The sequence below is a fragment of the Phoca vitulina genome, unplaced genomic scaffold (assembly GCF_004348235.1).
Source record: "Phoca vitulina isolate PV1807 unplaced genomic scaffold, GSC_HSeal_1.0 scaffold9, whole genome shotgun sequence".
In the NCBI taxonomy this organism is placed as follows: domain Eukaryota; kingdom Metazoa; phylum Chordata; class Mammalia; order Carnivora; family Phocidae; genus Phoca; species Phoca vitulina.
In genome coordinates this window covers 7,668,904-7,689,125 of record NW_022589712.1, presented here as the reverse complement: position 1 = coordinate 7,689,125, position 20,222 = coordinate 7,668,904, and the positions used below count along the sequence as shown (strand labels likewise).

General features: G+C 39.9%; 1 protein-coding gene across 1 annotated transcript; it reads right to left on the bottom strand.

The window, feature by feature from the left end:
• Positions 1–665: 665 nt before the first annotated feature.
• LOC116634681 (uncharacterized protein FLJ37310-like) lies at positions 666–1,208 on the bottom strand. Its single transcript, XM_032408243.1, has one exon. The coding sequence runs from the start codon at positions 1,206–1,208 to the stop codon at positions 666–668; it is 543 nt and encodes a 180-aa protein (XP_032264134.1).
• Between the last annotated feature and the right edge of the window lie 19,014 nt (positions 1,209–20,222).

The window sequence follows — 20,222 nt, the reverse complement described above, 5'->3', positions numbered from 1 at the left end:
TCACAACTGGCCTTTAAATATAACGATATTTAAAGTTTTCTGTCTTGACGGGTTTTCTTCCCAACATTTATTCAAAACGTGTATTTTACGTATTCAGGCTCCACTGAAGTAAGTCTTAAAAACCAGCACATTTGAATGATGAGAAATATACTTAATTTTAAATGATGCTATTTTGGAATTAACTCTGGCCTTGACTCTGTGGGAAATTCTGTAAACATGTGCAACTTAAAACTGTGAAGCCTCAAGTCCTCTCTAAGGGCACAGGATGCACTGGAATTTCAACAGTATTGCTATAACTCTGAAACAATCTTAAAAACTTTTTCCTCCTTTACCGTAGCAGCTCCCGCCAGAGTTTCTGGAAGATCAAAACCACTTTGTGATACTGAGGTTAGGTTAGATCAGTGTTCTTTCCTGCCCTGTTGATGTTCTGCGTTTCCGGAGACTTTGTTCAGTCTCAGAAATCCGAGTTTCACGTATCTGTCGAAGACAGCATTTTCATCAGCGCACCCCAACGCCCCGGACTCTGGGTCCCCGGAGCCCCCACGCCCGCGTGCGGGCAGCGAGCGTCTGCGTTGCATCCAACCCTATTTCTGAGGATGGCATCACCTTTGGCGGTGATCCATCTGCTAAAGCTCAGGGCCCACTTCAAAGTCTCTGATCGCCGCCTAACCCAGGCCGCGCGGCCCCTCCCGGGGTCCTCCGCGCACGCCCACCGCCGGCCGCCCGGGAGCACGGGCGCGCACAGCCCAGCGCACGCTCTCCGCGAGCGAAACCAGGCGACCGCGGCGGGACCGCGGCCCCGGGGCAAGTGGCCCCGACGTGCCTCCCGGGCCGCCGCCTCCGTGGCCCACGCCGCCGGCCCCCGGGGCCGTTCCCCGCGCCCCTCCCTTCGCCGGCTCCCCGCCCGTCCGCTGCCGCGCCCGCAGCCGCCGCCGCCCTCGGAGGCTTGTCCCTCGCCGCCCGCCGTAGCCCGGCGCTGGCCGGTCGCCGTTTCCAAGATGGCCGCGGCGCGAGCGGTTCCTGCGGCGGGCTAGAGGCGGAGGCGGAGCCGAGTCACTCCCGCACTTCGGGGCTCCGGTGCCCCGCGCCGGGCTGCAGCTTACTGTCCGCCGCGGCCATGCGAGGCCCCGTGCACGGATGAGAGAAGCCGCCGCCGCCGCCGAGCTGGTCCCCCCGCCCGCCTTCGCCGTCACCCCCGCCGCCGCCATGGAGGAGCCGCCGCCGCCGCCGCCGGGACCCGAGCCCGAGCCCGAGCCCGAGCGCTGCCGGGGGGCGAGGTGAGTGGGGCTGCCGCAGCGGCCCGGCGCAAAAAGCAGGTCCCGTCCCGGCCCGAGCTCGGTCGGAGGCCGAGGGGGCGTGGGGGCCTGCGCTTCCCGCCAGGTGGTGAGGGCTGCATCCAGGCTCCCGGGCCGGGCCAGAGGGGCGGGGTGCAACTCTGGGACCGAGGGCACCGCGGCCGAGTGCGCCGAGGGACCCCTGCTCGGGCACTGCGGGTCCGCCCGAGCGCCCAGCCTGCCGGCCCTCCCTGCAGCTTCGCTGCCCGCTCGGAACGCGGCGGGGCCGGGAGCGTAGTGGGGCACCCCTGGTCCTGCGGGAGCTGTGACCTCCTCCCCGCCGCGAGCTTCACACCCGGGGCCGCGCTGAAACTGCTTGCATCGTTGCTAAACGAAAATGCTACCTCTCCTCTGCCCCAGTTTGGGTAAAGAAGTAGACGCTCGGGAAGCAGACACGCTGTGGCGGTTTCCCTGCGTTCTCCTCCTGCCCTCCTTTTGCACCCCCCTTCCTTTGCCTGCCTTCTCTCCTCTGAGAAGCTGCACTTAGACTCTGCAAACAGGCAGGTTGGTTTCTCTTTCTGCGGGCCCTTTACCGCCTTTAGTAGTAGCGTTGTGCAGATTGTTGCTCACACGTGCGCATAAAGGATTGATTTCTCTCAAACTTTGCCACCGCCTGAAGCTCTAAGATGCAACTTTGGTACCCAGAGCATTTGTTGCATTCTGTTCCTTAGAGACTCTATTAATTAGTTTTATATCATTTTTTTTTTTTTTCTGATTGGGAAATCAGACTCCCCGTAACTAGGAATTTACCTCTTCTTACGTGCCTATGTTTGTATGTTCAAATGTCCTCTTACCCCGTCCTTTGCATCCCAGAGTAAACTTGCAAACTGCTGCCCCCTGTCCCTTATAATGAAAATATTGCAGAGTTCCTCTTGCATCTTACTGTCTTGCTCTGTACTTCCAGGAATAAGGCAAATAAGTGTCCTCTTTATTTTTCCTGCTTAAAAAATTTTAAAACAAATTCTGTAGCTGTAGTTAGAACTGAACACAGGAACCATATTCTTGCTTGTCGACCCAGTCAGTTCAGATTTGTTTTATTTTTATAAGCTGTGAAGAAGGTCATTCTTCATTTTCCTAAATTCTGAGATACTTCTATGAACTTTTAAGGAACAACTTCTCTAAATAATATTACATGGTATAATGAGAATTCATTTTGTTCCTTTTGAATACATCTAACATTTTTAGAACTTTTGTCAGGTAGCTTATTATGTAAATTCGTTAGTAAATTATCTTTGAGCATTTTGACTTAAGTTTTTCTGTAAGAATAATAATAGTGAACACTTACTAACTGCTGAAAATGTGCCATTTTCTTTGTTTCCTTAATTTGTACAACCACCCTATGAGGTAGGGCCTGTTATCTCTTTTTTACAAATGAGTGAACAGGCACAAAGGTTAGGTGTTTTGTCTAAGTTTTCACAGCTAGGCGAGCTCAAGTCTGGCTGCACGTTGCACACTCTTGAAGAAGAGGCTTGATTTTATTACCCAAATGGGCAGATCAGAGGTTATAAATCTGCATAATGGTACTTACTGGGAAAAAATAGATGTGAACCTTCTTAGGTCAAAGTAAAAAGGGCAGAGAGAAGTGGTAATGTGCCGAAAAATCACTTTCTCCAATGGTAAAAAGAAACCTTGATTTTTTTTTTTTTTTCAGTCAGGTTTTTGTCTGTCTTTGTTATAATAAAAATAGGTCAGGATAAATGGGCTTCATCCAACTTTAAGGGAACAGCAGTGTGCGGAACAAGAAGATCTTAGAAATATTTTTCTTAGCAACATTACAGTTAATTTTATAATAGCAAATCTGTAAAACAGATTACTTGACAAAGCTGTGATTTTCTCTTTTGTACACACCCTCATTGTCACCACCACCTCTTCAATACGCAGAGCTGGCCTCTGACACACTGTAGATCATTAGTAAAAGGTGCTTTAGGGGTTCTGCCACTGTTTATTTGAATTTCTTTTATTTGTGTTTAACTTTTTAAAAGAAGCTCAGTATGCACGTTCAAAATGATAGACGCCACGTTTTAACACTGGAGACCAATAAGGTGGTGACTTATGCTCCCAGGTTAACTGGTTTTGGGACAGACAAAATAAACTCTTTCTGCCGTCTTTGTTCGTGTACTTTATGTTAACGTGTCATTGATTAGGAAGGCTGCTGTAATGCATAGGTCTTTTGTAGGATGCAGGTCTACACATGTTGGCCAGTGCACCCCTGTGGCAGGTGCCAGCCCAGCACATCTGCTTGGTGCATGCTGACGTGAGAGTTACGCAATCACCAAGGAACACAAAACAGGTTGAGAGGAGATAGTACTCTATTATAGTTTTACTGCTTATTGTCAGTCGTGGATACTTCTTGTTCTTATTTTTGATAAAGAATCATAAGGGTAGCAGTTGTTAGTGATTTAACTTAGAAGTAAACATTTCTTATAATTTCTTTTTCAAACTTCTGGGTCGTTTGTAGGAGGATCCTGAGATTACAAGGAGAGCTATTAAAACTAATTTGGAACAATTTACTTCTGTGATTTCTTGAATCTGCACTTAAAAAAACAGAACTTGGATATTAAGGCTGATAAAAGACTGCTCCAATCTGTAACTTTTCATTTAAAATATTTATGTTAAAATAGCCTCATTGATCTCATTTACTGACCTTGAAAAGTACGTGTTACATGAACTTAAAAATACCTTTCTTTTTTTAAACCAAGGTACTTTTATTTACTATTTATATAATATGGTTCTTGTAAGTTCCTTTGAAAAAAATGGGTTTCACTGGTAAAAGAGTACTTGAATGTTCTGTCACTCCTAGGCAATTTGATCTCTCTCTCAACTTGAATGTCCCCTTTGAGCCTACATGTTTCAGTCTTGACATTGGATGTCACCTATTCTCCCTAGCGAAATCCACCTTCTGGTGCAGCTGCAGACTGCCTGGGCAGCATCAGTGATGGGCGTGGCTTGAGACCATTATACCATGAGATCCCATTGGTGGGGGCAGCTTAGGGCAGAGAAGCTGAAACCATGTAGCAGCAGTAACAAAGGACTCCAGTGATGGCAGAAGCTTTCTCATGTTCTGAAATGGGGACAACTTGTCTCTCAAGAAGAACTTTGTGCTTCCCTTTAATTGTCATATTATTAGAAGTTGCTTCCACTTCCTCCACATGTCTTTTCGTGTCTTGTAAATCTTGTTCTGAGCTCTACCTGAAATATGGGGATATAAGGTCTTGACTGCTTACTGGATACATTTGCTTTAATAACTTCCTGTTACTTAATAATTCCTCATTCCTCAATGATTATCTTTTTACTCCTAGTATTCTGTTGTCCCGGCCTTCTTATTTGACTGGGTGGTATGTATTCTTTTTAAGACACTTACATGTTGCCAATCAGTAGGTGATTGGAAATAGTTTCTTTAAAGGGAAAATAGAAGAAATGTCAGAAAAGGAGTTTGGGCAATCAGTGTCTGCTGTGGGTCTTTTTGAGCTGGCATTGCCTTGGCAGGATAAGATAAGCAAGGTCCAGGTCCTGTTCTTCACCTCCTTCTCAGCTTTGTCTACACCTGGTGGGCCAGTGTATTCTTTTGCCTATAGAAAGCCAGAGTATAATTAAGAAATTGATTGGTGAACATGACATCAGCAAGGGAAATTAGTTGAATGATTTTAGTGACTAATGCTAACAGACCAGGAAGGTTGGCTTGCATCCCTATCAGATGTACCCCTTTCTTCTAATATGAGAGCATGTGATAAACTCTTAGGCTTTCATTTCCTTAGACTTCTGAGGCTGCTTTTTTTTTCCCCCTCTTGTCACTAACTTCCCTCTGTTAGTTGGGTTATAGTGTGTTTGTTTATAATCTTCAGTCTTACTTTAATTAGGTTATGACAGACCTTGCTCTTCTGGCCACACTTTGAGGTATATTGTATCCTTGTCCCTTAAAGACATTTGTTAAACCCTCAGTGCTAGATTTTTACTAGTGGTAAGTCTCAGAAGGTCACCTAACTGTCTCCGCCCACCCCATAATCCACCCTCCTGCCACCACCCCCCACAAAGAATCCTGTGGCGTAGTTTCTGAGAAAGGTGTGGCAGAGATGTCAGTGGTTGGTGCTTTCATAAAATGCTTTTTGACTCTTGTGAGTATTATGTTCAAAAAAAGATCATGATGGTATGTGGTTTTTCTGGATTTAAATCATTAAATTGAAAAAAATTTAGAACCACGTTAGAATTCTGTGCAGCTATTAAAAACCATGTTTTTAAGGAATATTCAGTGACATGGAAAAATACTCGTGACAGAAGTCCTTCTAGAAAAGTCTTTATAGGTAAGTGGGAACTGAGTATCCAGTTTTTAAAAGATTGTCAAGTAGTTCTGATGTCTACATACTCACCACTGTGTTCAATGAGAACAGATTATAAGACAGTATTTACAGAACATGGTAGCCAAAACTTGGGGTGGCTGCTCAGGTGGTATATATATTCTCCACCAGTTATGTCTGTCCTTCCTTTGTCCTTGCTCTCCCTCATGGTCATCTCTTTCTCTGTTGGCTGTAGCTCCCTGGTTCAGGTTGGACATGCCCTCTTCTTATGTGTTCCTGTCTGTGTAGGGGTGGACACTTGACCCAAGCCAGGCCATTAGGATTCTTTCCCGGGATTTTTAGAATTGGAGCTGGAGGAGAGCAATGCTCTTTTTAATAAACAAAATATATATAATGTGGAGTTCTGAGCTTGGAGCTAGCTCCCTGAAGTTGTAGTCAGGCTCCTGGGGAAGTAGTTTGGTCTCAGACAGTAGCATTAACCCCCAGAGAAAAGGCAGAGAGGCCAGAAGAGCTCTTTGGCCAATTTCTTTTTATGCTAGATTCACCTCCATTTTTTTCTTGATTTGATATGTGAGTTAATAGATTCTCTATTTTTGCTTAAACTCTGAATAATTTGCATTGGGCTTCTTAATCCCAGCTAATGCTCCGTATGATCCCATTTTTAAAAAGTGTATATGTGCATAGAAAAAAAGATTGGAAGGATACATACTAATTGTTTCCTAAAAATTTTTTATATTTAACATGTTACATGTTATTTTATAATCAAAAGCTAATTATAGAGCCAAATTCTTTTTTTTAAATTTTATTTTATTATGTTATGTTAATCACCATACATTACATCATTAGTTTTTGATGTAGTGTTCCATGATTCATTGTTTGCGTATAACACCCAGTGCTCCATTCAGTACGTGCCCTCCTTAATACCCATCACCAGGCTAACCCATCCTCCCACCCCCTGCCCTCTAGAACCCTCAGTTTGTTTCTCAGAGTCCATAGTCTCTCATGGTTCATCTCCCCCCCGATTTCCCCCTCTTCATTTTTCCCTTCCTACTATCTTCTTCTTCTTCTTTTTTTAACATATAATGTATTATTTGTTTCAGAGGTACAGGTCTGTGATTCATCCGTCTTAACACAATTCACAGCGCTCACCATAGCACATACCCTCCCCAATGTCCATCACCCAGCCACACCATCCCTCCCACCCCCCACCACTCCAGCAACCTTCAGTTTGTTTCCTGAGTTTAAGAATTCCTCATATCAGTGAGATCATATGATACATGTCTTTCTCTGATTGACTTATTTCACTTGGCATAATACCCTCTAGTTCCATCCACGTCATTGCAAATGGCAAGATTTTGTTTTTGTTTTTGTTTTTTGTTTTTTTGATGGCTGCATAATATTCCATTGTATATATATACCACCTCTTCTTTATCCATTCATCAGTTGAGGGACATCTTGGCTCTTTCCATAGTTTGGCTATTGTGGACATTGCTGCTATAAACATTGGGGTGCATGTACCCCTTCGGATCACTACATTTGTATCTTTGGGGTAAATACCCAGTAGTGCAATTGCTGGGTCGTATGGTAGCTCTATTTTCAACTTTTTGAGGAACCTCCATACTGTTTTCCAGAGTGGCTGCACCAGCTTGCATTCCCACCAACAGTGTAGGAGGGTTCCCCTTTCTCCGCATCCTCGCCAACATCTGTCATTTCCTGACTTGTTAATTTTAGCCATTCTGACTGGTGTGAGGTGATATCTCATTGAGGTTTTGATTTGGATTTCCCTGATGCCGAGCGATGTTGAGCACTTTTTCATGTGTCTGTTGGCCATTTGGATGTCTTCTTTGGAAAAGTGTCTGTTCATGTCTTCTGCCCATTTCTTGATTGGATCATTTGTTCTCTGGGTGTTGAGTTTGATAAGTACTTTATAGATTTTGGATACTAGCCCTTTTTCTGATATGTCATTTGCAAATATCTTCTCCCATTCTGTCGGTTGTCTTTTGGTTTTGTTGACTGTTCCTTTGCTGTGCAAAAGCTTTTTATCTTGATGAGGTCCCAATAGTTCATTTTTGCCCTTGCTTCCCTTGCCTTTGGTGATGTTTCTAGGAAGAAGTTGCTGCTATAGAGTCCAAATTCTTAACTAGGGCACATTCATAGTTTTAAATGTCCTTTGAATTGTTACTAAAATTGAAACTGATGAGATTCTGTGTTTTATATAAAGAGAGTATGGTTACCAAATTTTAAATTAAATTAATTACTTAAGTTTTCTTTTTTCTTTTTTTTTTTTTTTTAAAGATTTTATTTATTTATTTGACAGAGAGAGAGAGACAGCAAGAGAGGGAACACAAGCAGGGGGAGTGTGAGAGGGAGAAGCAGGCTTCCTGCTGAGTGGGGAGCCCGATGTGGGCCTGGGATCATGACCTGAGCTGAAGGCAGTAGTTTTCTTTTTTCAAATGTGTTTTTAGTATCTATGAACTAACTGAGCTGACTATATTGAGATGGTTTGCTTTAATTATTTAGTTCATCCCGGGTAACAGAATTTGTAGATTAGAAATAGCATCAGCAGTGACAAAACAAAGGACTTGTTTTATGATAGTCTTTCATATTTGTAGTACTACTATTTAGAATCTATGACTGTATCTTCATCATGTATGTTATGTTAAAATGCAGTCCTCTTTTTAAGAGGCAAATGCAAAACCACTGTATTTTAAAAGGAACATTATTCCTTTGGAAAGTAGGTGTGGTAGGTACATTCTTCTATTTCCCACAGACCTCAGACTCGTGTAATGGAGTGCAATTTGCCTTTAGATATTTATTCACTAACAGCATAGGCAAAATGAGAATTTGTTTTTTACCTATAAGAACATTCATTTGTCATATTTTGCAGACATCGGTAGAAGTATTAGTCTCACGGATCATTTGGATGCCAAATGTTTATAAAGTACCAGGGAAAGCTATTAAGAATATATTAGGCATTCTATCAAAAGCATTTCATAAGTGGATTTCATTTCAACATAATTTCAGAAGAAATAAACCTTCTGTGGAGAAAAATGGATACTAAGCTTTAAAGCTGATCAGATTTGATGTTTTCAGTGAAAGCCTTTTGTGCATATGAGCAGGCTATTTGAGGATACTGCTGAACTGTAGAGTGTTCTGAATAGGGCTTATTAGAGGATAGCTAGTTTAGAGATGTAAAATTAATAGAAATTGTCAACCTTTTTACTCTGTCAGTGGGAATATTTTGGAAGAAAATTTAATACATGCATTATTTTTATTGTATCATTAAAAATTCTAAAGTCTTTTTTGTGTAGGAACATAAAAATGTAGGTGTAACATGGGTTTCTTTAGTTTATTCAAATAAGGAATTAAGTATTTACAGTGCAAGTCTTATGGGTGGTAGGATTGTTAATATTTATTTAGTCCAACCTCTCAGCCATTGCTTATAGAATTACAAGAATTAGAGCTGGAAGGGAATTTGGAGCCCTGCTCTGTATTTTAGAGATGAGTAAAGCAACCTAGAGAGACTGCTGCTTCCCCAAGGTCACAGCTTAGGATCCAGGTCTCCAGGCTCTTACTTCCCTTTCTTTCATGTCACACTGTGCTCCCCTGGTTAGGGTCCAAAGCTAAAGGGGCTCTTCAGTCTCCTGATTGCCTAGCCCAGCAGCAGCTCACACCCACATGACTAGTTACTCGGCAACTGTGGAATACTCTATTTTCTGGATTAATTAGACTTTCCAGGATATAGCAGTGATGAAAGATTCATTTTCAGAAAAAAAAAAAAAAAATGCAACCCTCCCCCCCGGAAAATTCCCCCAAACTCAAAAAAGATACATACCTTTTTTTTTCTTTTTTTTAACCCATGAAACTTTAAGTTCACAGAATAAAGAGGAACTAATGCTGAAACCTTTTTGTTTATCTTGCTGTTCTTTCTGTACTCAGTCTTTAGATTAAGTAGACAGTAAGATTGTAAATTCTGTTCTGGGGTAGTGATATTGATCTGGCTGTGACTGTGACCTGCATTAAGAAATAAATGTTACAACAGTATGTGTATGCTATGTAAGCAAAGTAAAAATTTATCCAATAATGTGTGACCTTGTAATATATGATACACTCTGATAATTCTGTTCTGTCCTATTAAAAAAATTGTTCACCATGATCCATTAAATTGATTTTATTACCCACCAATAGGTTGTGACCCTCACTTTGAAAAACATGACTCTACCAAAAATAAAAACAGGTGCTATTGAACTTTATTCCTTGTCCCTTGAGATTGAGTCAGGAGAATGGCATAGTACTTATCCACCAAGTGATCATTTTGAAGAAGCCGGGCAAGGTTAGGATCTGAATATTTCTTCCTCGAAAACAGCATTATTTCCCGAAGACAAGAATAAAAGTGCATCTTACCCTTGCTGCTCAGGGCTGTTCTCTTCATTGCTTATCCTTAGAACACAGGAACTGTAGGGATGCCTGTGTGGCTCAGTTGCTGAAGCGTCTGCCTTCAGCTCGGGTCCGAACCCCAGGGTCCTGGGATCAGAGTCCCACATCGGCCTCCTTGCTCAGCGGGGAGCCTGCTTCTCCCTCTGCCTGCCACTCCCCCCTGCTTGTGTGCATGCTCTCTCTCTCACAAATAAATAAATAAAATCTTAAAAAAAGAAAAGTAAAGGTGAGTTTAGAGTTTAGGATTAATTTTGGAGTAAAGTTGGGGTTGGAATATATGAATTTCTTAGACAATTTATTTTTTTCTAAAACACTGATTTGTATTTAAATTTTTTCAAATAGAGTGGGCCCTAAGGGGGGAGGACCCCATTTTCCCCTGCTGTGTGTGTGTGTGTGCGCACACGCACATGCATGTGTACACAGCAGTTTTCAGTGCAGTGAAGTCTATTTTTAAGAGAAGATGACCTGGAGAGTTGTCTTTTGCCCTTCCTTCTTTACCCTGTTAAGTAATTATTTCTCCTGTGCTAGGTATTCTCTTAAGCATTACTTACTTCAGTCAACCTTTCTTTGACCTCCTTCTCCTCTCCCCGGGATTAAAGGAGGTCCTTTTGTTGTAAGTCTGCATGGCCCTTGTACTTCGCCACTCCTGAGTGTGTCACCATTTGTAATGCTATATTTATGTGAATGTTTATTTATTGTGCCATGTCTTCAGTAGACATTAAACTCCGTGCAGACAGGGACATTGTTTTGCTTATTTTTATATCCCAGTTCTTGGTACTGCGTCTAATCGTTAGTAAGGCTCTCAACTGATACCTGTTGGATGTCAGAGGTGGTGAGTGTATTGGTTAGATGATGGATTTGGTATTACACAGATGGCTTCGAATCTTACCTTTGGTTGTTAGCTGTATGCTTTTGGGACGTTAAATAGCCTCTCTCAGACTCAGTTCCTCATTTGAGAAACAGTAGTAATAGTAGCAGCTACTTTCTGGGTTGTTACAGTTCAGTGAAATAATGGTCTTTTATATAAGGTACTCGGTCCATATTGGTTATCATGGTTATAGTTCTCTTTTCTTCCTTCCTTTTTGGCTTAAAATGAAAAAAGGGGAAGTCTGTTGTAATTAATTTTCTTAAAAAGCCATCACATATGCTTATAAACTAGTTACTTTTAAAAATAGCTGCAATCATCTGCATTATTCCAGAAACATTTGTTTTTTCTGTGCCTGCAGAAGTCATAGAAGAAAGAAAAAGGATTCAGGGACCCGAGTTTTCCAAATTCTTTCTTTTGCTTCAGTTACTTGATTTATTTTGCATATTATCCCTAAAGGTGTTTGGAATTCTGACTTGGTGGGTCATAAACCACGCTCCTAGAATTAGAAGCGTCACACTACCAATGGAGTGACTTGTTTAGGTTGGTCAGCGCAGCCCAGTCTTTTTTTTTTTTTTTTTTGATTTCTTTTTAGTTGTTTATTTAACTTGACATGTCTTTATAACTTAGGTCAGTACTGTTCATTTTTTAAAATGTTGCATGCTATATTTAAGAGTAGTATTTTTCAGATTGATCTAGCTGCTGCCTCAGAAAAGCAAATAAAATTTAATTAATAAAACTAACTTAATATGCTAGAAATCTCTCAGATTATAAAAGCAATACATGTCTATTGTGGAAAAATCTGAAAAATCTGAAAAGTATAAAGAAGAAAATAACCGTAATCTTACCACTTAAATATAGTTACCATTAACATTTTGGCATATTTATTTCCTGGGTTTATCTATGTCTGCAATATATGTATGTTTATATATATACATACACATATGTATATATACACACACACACTCATATATATACATTTTTTTCTCCATACAGTTTATCTTCAAAAGCTACCATATCATAAGCACCTTCCTATGGTGTGAACATATTTACTGACAAACAGTATTCCTCTTAATGTATATACCATAATTAAACTAATTGTTCTTGAATTATTTTATACTACACATTTCCACTTCTTATTAATGACTTGATAAAAATCTTTATATAAACTTTTCGGTATTTTAGATTATTTCTTTAAGATAGATTACTAGGTCATAAGATATTTCGAGTTTTTAGACTCTTGATATGTTGCGACAAGTCCTTTTAGAAGTTCTAGTACTAAGTTGTTTTACTCATACTAATGTGAAAGACAAAAATGCACTGGATAATCTCAGTTACAAAAGCATAGTCTACTAAATTGTTACGAGTTACAGATAGCTTAAGAGAAAAGAGAAAGAGGTTCCTTATATATTCAGAAAATAAAACATGAGTACAGCAGCAGTATTCCAAACAAAACCCACAGTCATCCTTCATCGGTACATTTGGTCCTAGGCAGTTCTGGTTCTGTTCGATGTTCAGTTAGCAGCTTTATGAATCCTCCTCCTTGGCTAGAGTTTGAGAAATCCTGACTCAGCCCACTGGTGTGGTCTCAGAGCTGTTTAAACATGCTCTCTGAAGCCTGTACCCCAAAGTACCTGGCATAGTCCTTTTCCCCAGGCTTTGGGACAGCCTGTCTTTGTAGACGATGGGCACTCTGGCCTAGAGATGATCGCAAGTGTGCTTTCAGGAAAGCAGCAGAGTAAAACAAAAACCTATCTGTAGGTGATGGAAAACGTAAAGTGACTCTGGTTAATTTACTACTGCTAATTTTCAAAAGTGTAAGATCCAGTAAGGATTCATGATAAGATTAAGGCATTTGATAAGATTTGGGTGTTTCTGTGACATGCAAAACAAGATAAAAGTCAGTCCAAAAATCTTTAGACAAAATATTTATAAACATAATGATTAACTCTACTCTCAAGAAAGAGTGGATATTGTGTCTAATTTATGAAAATGGAAAACACATAATATTTATAGAGAAAAAAGATCTTCAGATATAACATATAATAGTCTTGAAATAATATGCCAACAATATACTAAACATATAGTTGGAATATACCAAGAATATATCAAGAATATCAAGTAAAGAGATTTTGTAAATCTGGAATAGGTCTTAAACATTTGTGTATGTATAAAACTCCATAGGTAAGTGATATCAATTTCCGTTTGAGAACCACTGGCCTAGAAGATCCTGGATTCAAATTAAAGCAGTTGTGACTAAGTGAACAATAGAGAAAACATAACTGAATTAGGCCTGAGGATACGGCTGTTGTCTAATATGGCTGTTGTCTAATTTATCAGGCTCCGGGAGCCTGATAAACAGAAGTGTTGTCATGGACAGTGCAGCATTGACAGTTCTGTAGGAACTTCTCATACAGCAAACCATTTTTGGAATATTTAGGACATCTTAACCCAGACAAATTTAACCTAAGCATCTGCTCTGATTTAGTAACTCATCAATAGTAACGCATCAAGTAAGTCAAACTATTTCTAGCACCTCTCCTTTTACAAGATGAAAAAACAAATCTTTTGTGATTTTCCAAGGACTGTGTGGGAAATCTCAAAGACAGTTTTAGGTGTAAAAAAATACCATTTAGGGTTTAATTTTGGGAAGGCAAAATATCAAAAGTTGTCAGGAGTTTTGAACACTTTAGTTAAGATAGGATTATGGATTACCAAGAAGTGATGCTTGAAATATATATTTGACCAAAGTGACAATAAAGATTTTAAAAGTAAACATAAGGGGTAGCAGGATTGTAAAGGACCTTTCCTACAGGAGAAACTTTTGCTTTCTTAAATAATGAAGGACATAGTATTCAGGCAATTCAGGCAGTGTGGGAAGGTTCATTAATGGAGAATGTCTCAAAGAGGAGGGAGAAAACTTGTTTTGTGAAACATGGAGATCAAGGAGGAAGATAGAGGTGGGTCTTATTTCCTCATAGGCAAGGACATGGTGGCCCTTCAGGTTAATCACTTCTTGGAGCACAAAAGGGTGGGGGTTTCTTACTCTTTGCTCTCATCCAGGAGCAGAGGGCTCAGATGAGATTGAACAGTTGTCACAGTGATGGGTGTAAGTGCCCAGCTCACTGTTGTGTTTTATTTATAACATTGAGTATCTTCATTTGCACTGAATAGTTTGAAGTAATTTACTTAATTGTGAATTTCTGGACATAATTTTTATAGGCTCTAAAAAAATGCTAAAGAAAGTTTTTTCTCTTTTTAAAAAATTGCTTTGGTTCATATTTATTTTGGTTTTGTTCTTGAATAGACTTCATTTTTAGCGCCTAATGTTTGTTTATTTAACTTCTTGAAATGAGCTTTTAAAGAGTAGTATTTCATCAAATATAGGATGCCCTTGATTGTAAGATGCACTATAATTTTATATATCATGGAGGAAAAAATACTGCAACTGAACTATGACACAGTGCATTTTATATCAGTTATAAGAAGCAGTGTAATATCAGATGTTAAAATGTGCAAAAATGTATGTTTTAAAATCAGTGAACTATGGGGAGGTCTTAATCTTGCTATTTTTTAAAAAAGATTTTATTTATTTATTTGAGAGAGAGAGAGAGCTCAAGTGGGGGTGGGGGGCAGGAGAGAACCTCAGGCGGATTCTACCCTGAGCGCCGAGCCTGACGTGGGGCTTGATCCCACGACCTGGAGATCATCGAAATCAAGAGTTGGACACTTCACCAACTGAGCCACCCAGGCGCCCAACTCTTGCTATTTTTAAACTTAATGTGATATATATGGTGGTATATGTACAGAAGAAGCTGCTGGCTTCTACAAGATCCTGATAAATTCACGAAGAATAAAAAAAAAAAATTGGGATGGGGTAGAAAGAAAGTGGGATGTAGTGATTTTTATTACATAAAATTTGGCACAATCTCAGTCTACCAGTAGGAACCTTTTTTGTGTAGCAAGCTCTGTGCTGACTCCCATTGAGTGTTTTCTGATGTTTCTATTCCAGGAAGCCATTTGTGATCTTAATTAATTTAACCAGTCCTGTGTTGGACTTTTAGGGTGTTTCCATTTCTTTTGCTATTATAAACAACAATGTTCTGAGCATTCTTTTTAGCTCAATCTTTATGTATATCCAGATGTTTTATTAGGATAAAATTCTGAAAATGTAATTGCTGTAAAAGAGTATGCATGTATATATTTTTAGTTATAGTCTGCTATTCCTTAGGTACAGAATTTTACATAGTGAGTTTATTATAATGGAAGGAACTGTACAGGGTGTTGGCAGAATTTGATAATACAAAGATGAAAGAGAGGAGTCGACCAATTAGGCAGGACCTGGTAAGTTCCTCAGATAGTTTTGTTTTACATTTTTGTATACTATTTCTTGTTGTATAATGTCACACAAATATTTGTGTGTATATGCAACGTATCACCTGATCAATTGTCCAGAAGTGAACATGCCCTGTTAGAGATCACTTGCGTGGGGAAGCAGACCAGGAGCAGCATCCTGGAAATCCTCTCTTGCCCCACTCAGCCACTTTTCTGCCTCTTCTCATTACCTGGACCCCTACTCATATTTTACAGCTTTCATGCAGTATGCTGTTGGTGATATTCATCTGTGTTGTTTGTTTTGGACAGTAGTGGTTCTTTTATTCTTGTTGTAAAATGTTCGGTGTGGATGTATCACAGTGTATTCATTCAGTGTTTTTTTTTAACCATAGTAACCATTTTTTTTTTTTTTTTTTAAAGATTTTATTTATTTATTTGAGACAGAGAGAATGAGAGAGAGAGAGCACATGAGATGGGGGAGGGTCAGAGGGAGAAGCAAGCTCCCTGCCGAGCAGGGAGCCCGATGCGGGACTCGATCCAGGGACTCCAGGATCATGACCTGAGCCGAAGGCAGTCGCTTAACCAACTGAGCCACCCAGGCGCCCCATAGTAACCATTTTTTAAGTGTACAGTTCAGTAGTGTTTTAAGTAAATTCATTCACACTGTTGTACATCGAGTCTCTAGAACTCTTCATCTAGTAAAAGTGAGATTGTGTACTCATGAAGTAACAAGTCCCCACCCCCCCCTCCAGCCCCTGGTGACCCCCATGCTACTTTCTTGTCTACTTGCCTATTCTAGGCACCTCATGTAAGTGGAATCATACGGTATTTGTCTTTTTGTGACTGGCTTCTTTCACTTAGCAGAATGTCCTCGAGCTTCATCCATGCTGTGGCATGGCAGAATTTCCTTTTTAAGGCCCAGTAATATTCCATTGTATGTATATACCACATTTTGTTTATCCATTCATCTGTCCATGAACACTTGGTTTGCTACCATCTTTTGAAGTTTGTATAATTTTAGAGATCTTTGGTTTATGTTGCCAAATGCTTTTCAGGAAATTTGTGTTAATTTTCACCAGGAACATGTGAGTTTTTTCTTGCCATTGTAATGATAATTTTTAAGTCTTTGCCAGTGTTGTGATTACTTGTGAGGTTGAACACTGTCTTTTTTTTTTTAAGATTTTATTTATTTTAGAGAAAGAGCACGAGTGCACATGAGTGGGGGGAGGGGCAGAGGGGGAGGGAGAAGAACAAACAGACTCTTCTCTGAGTGCACAGCCTGACGCGGGGCTCGATCCCACATCCCTGAGATCATGACCTGAGCAGAAACCGAGAATGGGATGCTTAACCAAGCCACCCAGGCACCCCTGAATTGTCTTATGTCAGTTGGTTACTTACATTTCTTAATTACTAGTTACATACAATTGTTCATATATCTTTCTTCTTGACTGTGAATTACTTGAGTGTAGTAGCTATCATCTTAGACCTTCTTTTTATTCCTGAAGTGAATAGTACTATGTCTGCTGCATGAGATGCCCAGGATGTGTTTGGTAGATGAATGAATACATTTGTATGTGGATGTATTGGGACCTCATAAGGCTATATCATTATATACTTTTTGGTTTGTTATGACCTGTTATAAAAACATTTCTTAAAGTAGTTACATAGTAAATAGTCTCAAGTAGTATTTAATAACTAGACTCAAGTAACATTTGATTAGAAATTATCTTTATTTTAGGCTTTTTTTTTTTTTTTTACATTTATTAGGTTAAACGAATATGTATTTTTTCCTCAAATAGGCAGCTTCAAAAAGTTCACTTTATTTTATTTTTTTTTTTAAGAGAGAAAGAGAGAGGGGCAGAGGGGAAGGGAGAGAGAATCTCAAGCAAGCTCCATGCCCAACACGGAGCCCGAGGCGGGGCTCGATCTCACGACCCTGAGATCATGACCTGAGCTGAAATCAAGAGTTGGACTGCTTAACTGACTGAGCCACTGAGGTGCCCCTGTAAAGTTCACTTTAAATAAAAGTCATTTTGATCCATTAAATTTCTTTTTCTTACTTAGTCCATAGTCTAAGTTAATTGTGTAATTGCCTACCCCTTTATTTTCTTTTTAAGTAGGGTAGATAAGCCTGACAGTACTATTGAGCCTAGGTTTAGGATTATATCACTAATCACTTTGCTCTATTTGCTGACATTAACTCTTGTTAAGTACTCAACCACTAACAGTTTAATTATTTGGAAAGTGTAAAAAAGAATGTATCATGCCACATATAGGTGTCTGATAGGAAGCATTTTATGCAACTGTGAATTCTCTGCTCTGGAACTTTTGAGTTATAGGCATTGAAGGCTGTGAGGTTGTTCTTTAGGGTGGCTTTGATTATGCTTTTTGTGTCTCTTACTCCTTGTGTGTTTGGAGCAGATGATCGACAGAGGATCCTAAGGCAGCCACCAAAGTGAGAACTCTAACACTCTGGTGCTTTTCTTAGACACTTCATAGGTGTGTAATTCTAGGAGTGGTTGCAGGAGAGCGGGTAAATGAGGAGAACCCCAAGGAGAAGGATGATAGCTTCGGCAGCGAGAAGTAGAGATGCAAAGAAGGGAGACGAGGTGGGTAGAAACATGCTCTCTGAGTCATAGTAGCAGTCCTTGTCCTGATAGACTTATAGGAGGGAAGTCTTACGAAGAATTATAAAGTAAAATGCTTTTAAGGAAAGTTTCTTTGGCAGCATATTTCAAATAAACTCCTTTAATGAGAGGTTCCCAGACAGGTGCTCAAGTTATCAGCCTGCAGTGAATTGATAAAATGACAGGGTAGTGATTTTTTTCTATAAAATTAAGCTTATTTTCCAGGGCTAAATTGTATGTTTTGGAGATGATGGTGGCAGTAGATATTATGTATTTTCCATATCTTTCCTTGGCAAAGCGAAGTGGTGGCAGCCCCTATTTGGTTGCCTTTCAACACCCCCTCCTGCCTCCCCCCCCGCTGCCGCTCCCAATCACACACTTAATTTTGGAAATCACATCTTGAACTAAAATAATTTAGAAATTGTTTGATTACACTCACGTATCTGATGAAGTAGGATGTCAGAAGTAAATTGGGGAAATACTTCTGGAAGCATCAGAAACATTTGCCATGAAGTTTGACTTCAGAGCTGACTTTTTACTTTGTAAAAGAAGCACTTGGCTCTTGGAATATCCAGGTATTATTTAACAGAAAACCAAAAGGAGTATGTATGTACTGAGCAATGATTAATAAAAAGGGAGACTCATTAGCTTGAGTCTGAATGAAATTTAAAAGCTCCACCTTAACTGTAGTGAATAGTAGTCAGTAGTAGTGTGTGGCTTCATCCCATCTTAACCATCCCGTCTTGTACCATATAGTGATTTCCCTTGAGACTAGCTCATAACTGAAGTACCTAGCAGGTGTCAGGCAGGGGTAGGCCAGGCTGTGGGGCTGCAGTAGTGGATAAAATTAAGACATGACTTGGTTTAGTGACCAGGCCCTCTAGGGCCTTCATTAGGCCCAGAAAGCTTTCTGTGTTGTTGGAGGTCTCCCCACCTGCAGATTGAGCTAGAATTAGGGAGGCGAGAAGTTTCAATTAAATCACATTTGTGAAGAGACCTTACACTGCATCCCCACACAAATTTGCCATTCATCAGTAGCCAAATTTTAGGCTTAAGCTGGAGGTCCAGGCCAAATAGACCTCCTGAACCCCTTGCCTCTTAGAATTTAGAATCTCCATTCACACTGACCATCTTCCCAGTTCCTAAATGTGCTGTGTTCTTCCTCAGCTTCTTGTCTTTGCCTAGATTGGTTCCTGTGTGTCGACTGCTCGTTTCTCCCTTTTCTATCAGTCATTTCAAAAGCACTCATCTTGTGAATATACCCGTATTCCCCCAGGCAGGTAATACTTTTATTACACATAAGCATAGTGTAAAACATGCCTTGCCTTCAAGGAATTTATAATCTAGTTAAGGAGAACGGATAAGGTAATGGACATTTGATAATTCATAATCTGGTGCAGAAATGGTAATAAATTTACATCTGCCATCTACTTATATGCCATCATTCAAATGGTGTAACATGTTGTTTTATATAATGAGTACAACAAGCTTGTAAAATAGATGTGCGTTTTTCAGATGAGGAAAATGAGGCTTTAAGAGACATTAGTTCAGAATACCTGGAGCCAGGACTCATCCCCATCTGTTATACTTCAGAGTCTGTGGTTCTCTATTTTATGTACTACCTCTGTAGGCAAAGTGTGAGAGGACATGGTGAAGGATCTCAATAATAGTTTGTAATAGCAATAAGAGATATCAGAAGAATGATTAATTGCTAAGTAAACTATGCAGGAGTAGGAAGAGGTCTCTAGGCTGAGGTGGGCATGTTATGTTATCTGAATGTATTGTGAACATTTGCCCTTATCAGTAAAAATATTAAAATATCATTTTTAAATGGCTCCATCATATTCCCTTTTGTGATTATACCATAAACTATTTAAGTTATTACCAGTTTCTTACTGTTTTAGATAACACTGCAAAGAATCTCTTAGTACACAACTCTGCTCTTCTGGGTGCTCTTATAAAATTATTTTCTGAATGTAGAATTCAAAAGGAGTTTGAACACTTTTAAGAGTTTTAATATCTGTTGTTAAACATTTGCTTCCAGAAAGATTGTATAAATGTAGAGTGTACAATAGGCCATAAGTAGTGCTTACCGTACTATAGTCTTTGTAGCTTTGAGTATTACAAAAAGACTGCTAATCTAATAGGCCAGAAAGGTTATCTTGTTTTGAGTGTCTGGTTACTAGTGTAGGTGGAACTGTTTTCAGGTTGTATTGCTATTTAAATTCATTTTGTGAATTATCTTTTTACATTCTTTGCTATTTTCCTGTTGGTGTCTTAGTGTTTTTCATGCTAGATTTAATGAGCCATTTATAATTTAAGGACAGTATGG

What these genes read in the sequence shown, in the direction of transcription:
- LOC116634681 (XM_032408243.1), bottom strand. Translation starts at nt 1,208, where the DNA reads ATGGCGGCGGCGGGGGTGACGGCGAAGGCGGGCGGGGGGACCAGCTCG.